Source organism: Calidris pugnax, unplaced genomic scaffold, assembly GCF_001431845.1.
Source record: "Calidris pugnax isolate Ruff unplaced genomic scaffold, ASM143184v1 scaffold24, whole genome shotgun sequence".
In the NCBI taxonomy this organism is placed as follows: Eukaryota; Metazoa; Chordata; class Aves; order Charadriiformes; family Scolopacidae; genus Calidris; species Calidris pugnax.
In genome coordinates this window covers 472,431-479,760 of record NW_015090922.1, presented here as the reverse complement: position 1 = coordinate 479,760, position 7,330 = coordinate 472,431, and the positions used below count along the sequence as shown (strand labels likewise).

General features: G+C 48.8%; 1 protein-coding gene across 1 annotated transcript; it reads left to right on the top strand.

The window, feature by feature from the left end:
• The first annotated feature begins 581 nt into the window (after nt 1-581).
• On the top strand, nt 582-6,807 carry LOC106892874 (ankyrin repeat domain-containing protein 9-like). The gene is made up of 2 exons (XM_014950446.1): nt 582-1,766; nt 6,179-6,807. Exons 1-2 carry the CDS (start codon nt 894-896, stop codon nt 6,185-6,187), a joined length of 882 nt encoding a protein of 293 aa, XP_014805932.1. The 5' UTR covers nt 582-893; the 3' UTR covers nt 6,188-6,807.
• Nucleotides 6,808-7,330: the final 523 nt, after the last annotated feature.

Sequence of the window (7,330 nt, the reverse complement as noted above, 5' to 3'; positions counted from 1 at the left end):
CCGTGACATCTGAGAAATGTTTAGAACAAAGGTCTCCATCCCCCCCCAAGTGGGGTTTGGCCATTAGCCTGTCGTTTATGAACCCGCTGTGCAATAGAGAGGCACTTCAGATATTCCCTTGCTAAACAAAGGCAGGCGTTTAGACCCAGCACTATGCTTTATGGCTCTGGGCACAGTTACTCCACATACTCTTTTCTCTGCAGAGATTAATGCTGAGATCTTAAACATCACTAATGCCTTACAGACAATCCATTAACGTGGGTGTCTCCTAAGTGGCCATCCATACCATTTTTTATAAAATAGGGATCCCTTCTTAACGCTACGGCTACCAATCCCTTCATTTCCCAGGCACATAATCCTGTGTATTATCAGCTGTGGAGCATTTTACACCGCTACATATTTTTTTTTTTTACTATATAACGAGCTGCGTGTGTGAGAGTGACATGCAAAAAATAGCCGAATATTGCTGCAATGTATGAGCTGATCTGGTTAGACACGAAATGCAGACAGAAATCCGCCTCACCTCGCAAGCTAATTTTAGTCTCTCCCTCCCTTCTCTCTGGCTGTGTGTGTATAAAATCACTGGCAGTCTGACAGCGCTCCGGTAACCTGTGCCACGCGCCGAGCGGGCTGTACTCACTAACCATCTGCTTGCATGGCACGGGTTAACTGAGCCTGTGGGATTGTGCTTACCTAAACAAAACCACTGCAGTGAGGGGGGAAAAACAATGAATGGGTGGAGATGATCGGCCCCGTGCATTCCAGCTAGTGCGGTGGTCCAGGCAGCAATGACAGCCTGAAGGTTGCAGCAGCAGCAGGATCTGCATTCCAAGTGCACAGATCTTACAGTCTGGAGCGATTCTACCGTGGAGCTGCTCTTTATTTGCTGAGCCATGGCCAGCAACCAGGCCAGCCTGCAGGATGATCAGAGCAGGCACTGCAAGTTCTTATCCTATATGTTCTACCAGGCTGTGAGAGATCACAAGCCTGTGTGGATGCTGGAAGACATGAGAACTATGGAATATTTTTACTGGGAGGAAAACGCCAGCCTAAGAACCTACTCACCTTCAGAAGCCCTTCTCTATGCAGTGGTGCATAACCACCTGCCTTATGCTCAGTATCTGCTGTCTCATTTTCCAGAGGAGGCTCTCAAGGTGCCTGGGGAGCACTTCTGCTATTGCCCATCCTCTGCTCCTCACTTGGCCATGGCGGTCACTTATGACAGGAGAGATATCTTGGGGCTGATCATCAAAATTGCACACAAGCTCCCCAGCTTGAACTCCTACATCAATAGGACTGGCTGCTTTCATCTGGAAGATGGGAAAACCCCCCTGCACCTTGCCTGCGAACTGCTGAGGTCAGAGACGGTCCTCATCCTCCTCGGGAACGGAGCTTCTCCCAGGATAGAGGACAGTAAAGGGCTTACCCCGCTGGACGTCATCCTGGAGCAGATGTGGGACTCCAAAGTCAATGTGGCATCAAAGAAGCTCTGCCTCGACTACCTCTTGCTCTTCATGCCCAACCCACAGTTTAAGATGCGGAAAGTTCTGCAGGAGCATCCAGACCACTGGACAGCTTTGCTGGGGGAAGATAAATTCAACAGCCTGGTGGGGAACACACCTGCATCTTTATATCTGCAAGCTATGCAAACTATCCTCCAGACTCTTCCCCCCTCCCACTTCCCTAAAAGCATCCAGGAACTACCAATACCTCAGGCACTAAAGCCCTTACCATCCTACGGCAAAAAGCTACCAACAAAAAATGTGGTAAATGTTTTTCCTTGACTTTATTTGCTGGGTCTTGGATTTTCATAAGGCAACTTAGGGGAGCTGGTCATCCACCACCCTCTGCATTTTAGTGTGATTTTAGCACTTAACCTATTAGGCTATGCTGGAAAATCCAATATTTTGTGACAAGATTTTAAATGTCTTTTCTAATTGATTGCAGGCACGGCACTTTTAAAAGCAAAAGCCTTCCTTGTTTTCTGTTTTGTTGTGCATGTGAAGGGTTAACTGTAGTCGAGACTGTGTTACATTTGGTTTCTTAGCTGTCAGCTGGTATCAGTGCATCTGAATTCCCAATATGATAACTGCATCCTGTGTTAACGTACCTGGGTAAAAAGGAACTACGTGCCCAGTGGGATTTTCAAAGGGTGTAACTATGGGACTGTCTTCTGCTGGAGCTGGGAGAAATACCATCCCGTACCAAGGGGGTTCAAACCTCAGGTTTCCTTTCTAACAATGATCCAGCATCATCTGGCAATAACCAGAAAGTCCATGGCTGATGCTGCAGGGACACAGAGGCAGTCCTGCAGGGTACCTGATTTAACTGAGTTACTTTAGAGCAGGTCGTAGCATGGAGGCCATGAGTTCAGAGTGGGGCAGGGAGTCTGTATTCCTGAGGGGGGTGGGTGGGGTGGATAGAGATGGGAAGAATTGCAAACAGAAAGCATCCTGTCTCACCTGGAAGTGAGGGGGTTAAAGGCAATCCCAGCCCTGATGCCTCTACGGGCTTGTGCAATGGGGAAGGAACCATTTTCCCTGCTGTCCAGTAAAAGAAATCAAAATCAGAGCAGGGCCAGTGGAAGCCCTCTCCTTCGTAAGTGACATTATTTCTCTTTGACTTGTGTTGTAGTGCTGAATGTATCTCCACAAAAGACCTGAGATCACTAACTTGATTTCCCAGCGGGTCTCAGAGCCACCGGCATTTGCTAGTTATCCTGAGGTGGGGGCTGTGTTCTGCTGTTAAAAGTTGTCACTTTTACCACTGGGGTCCAGATAGAGGGCCTGATCCTGGGAAATACCCAAAGTTCCCCCTGACTCCCCTGGGTGCTGCAGGCAGGGTGTGTTTGCAGGGCTGGGGCTGCCCTGGCTCCTGGGGGGCTCTGTGCCTCCCTGCCCAGGCAGAGCCCTCTCTGCTCAAGGCACTGGTCCTGCTCTCCCAGCCGTGCTCAGCACCAACGGAGCAGCAGCAGGATCCCAACTCCCTTTGGGGACTGAAAGAGGGGAGATTTAGATGAGATCTTAGGAAGAAATTCTTTCCTGTGAGGGTGGTGAGACACTGGAACAGGTTGCCCAGAGAAGCTGTGGCTGCCCCATCCCTGGAGGGGTTCAAGGCCAGGCTGGATGGGGCTTTGAGCAACCTGGTCTGGTGGGAGGTGTCCCTGCTCATGGCAGGGGGGGTGGAACTCGATGATCTTTAAGGTCCTTTCCAACCCAAACCATTCTATGATTCTCTGACATCCCTTATTTTGGAGCCCACTGTCTTCCTGTCTTTGTTAGCAGAACCCTCTGCTCTGCTGTAGTAGCATAACCCCCTTCCCTAGATCCGTACTGAACAGCAGCGAAGAAATCACTCATCTCCTTAAATAAATTTGGAGCCAAAGGCTGGGGGGCACAAACCCTTTTAGCAAGGCTTTGGCCAAGAAAGGATGTGGGTTCACACCTCAATTGCTCTGTGCAAAATGGTCTCAAGTCTCATCTGCCTGTGCCAAGGTGGTTTTTCCATCAGGACAGGGAATGCTTCCGTTCAGTTTCCCTGTGTGCCAGGTTCCTCCTGTGCGCCAGGTGGAGATTTCCTGCAGGGAACATCCTTTCAGAGACACCAGGATGCTCCTCCCAGACATCCCTTCCAATGTGTGGTGGAAGAACCTCCGTGCCGTTACCCCCCCACGCTAGCTGAAGATGCAGCTTTGCTTGTAAGATGGAGAAAATCTCAGCCCAGCCCTAAGAGTGGCAAAGCAGGCCAGGAAGGGGTTAACCCTTCTCCTGAAATCCCACATCCCTGACACTGCAGTGTCCTTCCCTGTGACTGCCTGACTGCCCCTGGGGACTTTCATCTTAGTCTGTTCCTCCTTGTGTGATGGGGGCAGGCGTGAAAGGTGGTGGAGAAATTGGGGGTTGATCACCAGCGAGGAGAGTTTTTCGGGGAGCCTCTGCGGCAGGCGGAGGCTGTCACAGCTCGGGAAGCAAAGCAAAGCCCAAGGCAGATTTGCATTATAAGCAGTGGCTGCCAAGCCCTGCAGCCCCCAGAAACCCCCAGCTGGAGGCAGGGGACAAAGCAAGCGCCCTTTGCCCGAGGCTGATGGGAGTGAGTGTGGAGAGCAGGGCTCCTGTGGCAGCCCTGGAGTCCTCCAGAGGAGCAGGATTGGGTTTGTCCCCAGCAGCAATGCGGTATCTCATCCGGATGTCGGGTGGGCGAGAGGCGGAGGAGGCTGGTGATGGATATTATTAGAATAGTAATTAGGCCCCGGGAGCAGAGATCCCAGGGAAGATGGGAAGGGAAATCATCAGCTGTTATTGCACTGGCTCCAAGCCATGAGAGTTTCGGTGCTATAAAGAGTTTCAGAAAAGGCAGGAGGGATGGGGGGGCTGTTCCACCTACAAATCAAAGGAGGCAGGTAGGGATTCTTGGCATTAATGAGGTAGCACTTTTTAATAAGGCAGGGGAATGTACCCAGAGAGCCAGAGCGACCCACTGGGAGCAAGCGGGTCTAAAATGGTGCAGGGATCTCTTGTTGGCTGTAACAGTTGTGGATCCTTGCAAAGGTCAGGGTTCAGGCACTTCATGGGTGGATTTGTAGCAGGCAGCAGGATGCTGGTGTGCGTGCATCTGTCCCTGTGGGAGACCACCCCCTGTCCACCAGCCCAGACAGAGGATAAGAGATGGATTTGCAGCAACTGCTCCAGAAACTCAGATTCTGGGCATATCTGCATCTGGTACCACAGCCTGGAAAGCTGCTGGCCCCTTGTTGGCCAACACACAAAATCTCTGATGTGCTCAGCCCAGTGCGCAACAGGCGCAACCCACATTGGAAATTTCACTCCACAACCTTCTCATTCCTCCTTTTCCTGAGCATTTTAACAAGAAACCAAGCAGGAGTTGGCCCCCAGCTGCTGAGCTACCATCAGACCTCCACGTGTGGTCCCACTGGGGTTTAGGGCCACAAGCATCGTGGTGACAACTCTTTCTGTTGCCTGTAGCGATACGAGTGTGGGATAGGGTGTCCTTCTGCTGGAGTGGAGGAATCCCATCCCTGGAGGTGTTCAGGACCAGGCTGGATGGGGCTTTGAGTAACCTGGTCTAGTTGGAGGTGTCCCTGCGAGGGCAGGGGGGGTGGAACTGGATGATCTTTAAGGTCCCTTCCAAACCAAACCATTCCATAATTCTATGATCCTATGAATCTTCTCCCTAAACCTGGTTTGCTTATCTTGTGGTGTCCTGCCTGCTAGTTTAAGATCCCATTTGTCTTCCTGCTCAGTCCAGTGACATTTCATCAGATTTGGCCAAATCTACCTCAGCCCCATCCGTCTTGATTTTTTTCCTCCACCCTTTCCAAGCCATGTATTTTCCATTAGCAAAAATAAACTCAAAATATTTTCCACACTTCCTGCACCCTCACAGTCTGTAGTCTTGGAGAATCCTTGGGCTTATGTGACAAATACGTTAGTGACTTTGTTAATCAAAAAGGGTGCTGTGTAGTGATCTTTACATTTTGCATATACACACACTGGGTAAGTGTAGGTAAGATCTGTTTTTCTGAACTTGGGAGAAAAAGCGTAAAAGCAAGAAAGAAAAGGGAAAGGGTAAAGTCTTTGCTAATCCTTGGATTACAGGTTGGCTCTGCAGGTTGCATCTGTAGAATTTCAATCTGGAGGAGCAGCACTGGAAGGGTCTGAGTTGTGTGTGTACGTGTGTGACTTCAGGTTCAGTGAGTATCACTTCAGAGTGACTGGGCGTGTGTGTGCGTGTGTGTAAACACCCGTGTGCACACCTATGTCTGTGTCTCTGCCTGCCCTCTCCTGGTAAAACTCATAACTGACTTGGAATCCTTTCCCACTTGTACACGTCAGCGATCAATGCCTTAAGAGGTGTGTGTCCCAGGCTCTGTGCTGTAACAGGTAAGGACATTTCTTCTTCTCCTGAAAAGATGCAGCAGCTCTTGAAATAGGTGTTTTACCCCCGAGCACCAAGCACGAGGGCTTCTGCTTGCCAGCAACCACAACCATCCGTTGAAGGGTTTGTGGCAGTGGCCACATTTTATTCTTGAATCCTTTTTGTTGTTGTTGTTTTAATAAAATCTATCAAACATACATCTTTGTCTTTCTTTCCTCCGGGTTGCCAGCAGAATTCAGCCGCCTCCGACTCCCTAACCCTGTGCTTCTGTCTGTTTCTGCAGCACCATTAGCAGGAAGGACAGGCCAGATTCTGACCTCAGTTACGCCTCTTTACACCCGAAGTAACGCTTTTTAAGTCAGTTGCCTCCTTCCAGATGTTTGTTGGTCTAAAGGAACACAGAAACTGTTTGTGCACTTACATCCTTCAAGGCTCCGTAACTCTGACTTCAGCCTCTAAATAAATGTGATGCTTAATCCCTGAAAACATTTTTTTACATTTTTTCGTACTTTGAATGCATACATCTATATTTTCCATCCCTCTAACACCAATGGGCATTTTCCTGTTCTCAGTTCCCTCGGCTTTTTGGGGATCAGCATGACAGTGACAGACACTGTTGTTCACCGATGAAGACCGAATGTCGCCATGCCCAAGTACAAATGAATGTTCATTGTATGATAAAACTTTCTTATAAAGCCATACTTTTGTAATTTTGTTTTCTCTTTTTTAGGGAAAAAAAATAATCTTCCATATAATTGTGTTTGTACATTACTCGCTGCATGATTAAAAACAAAAATACTGTAACGTGCTGGGAATAAAATATATATACATACCCTGGTATAATTAGGTATATGAGCTGTGAAAATCATTTAATCCGATTGTATTACTGTAATAAACTTGCAGTATAAACTTGATGTGTCTTTTATTAGCCAGTTGGTCAAAACCACCCACCAGTATCTATTGCTTTTGCTTTGGCTCATCTTGGTGTTTGATGATTTCTCTCCGACTGCTGAGCAATTACCTCCAAAAATGTGATCTGAGGAAGATAATATTTTCCTTCCCAGGCCGGCAGTAGCTGGCTGTGCTGCCAGGGGCTGACCCCAAGTGATGAGGTGAACCCCCATTTCACAGATCTGCTGCGAGGTAGCAATGAATCAGAAGAAGGGACTCAACAGGGGGCGAACAGTAAATGGTTTTGGAGATTTTCATCTTTTAGGTTTGAGTTCAGCTCACAGCAGCTTCTGACAAAGCTGTTTCCAGTCTATATAACGGCGTCAGCTGCCTTTCTCTGCCTGGTTTGTGCGCCATCAACAAGCTCCTTTCTGTCCTAAGGTGTTTCTCTGTATGGAAAGATGCCCCCCTGAGATTTCCAGCACCAACTCCAGCTTCTCCTGTAGGTTCAGCTGCTGCTGAAGATCCTCGGACAGACATGCAC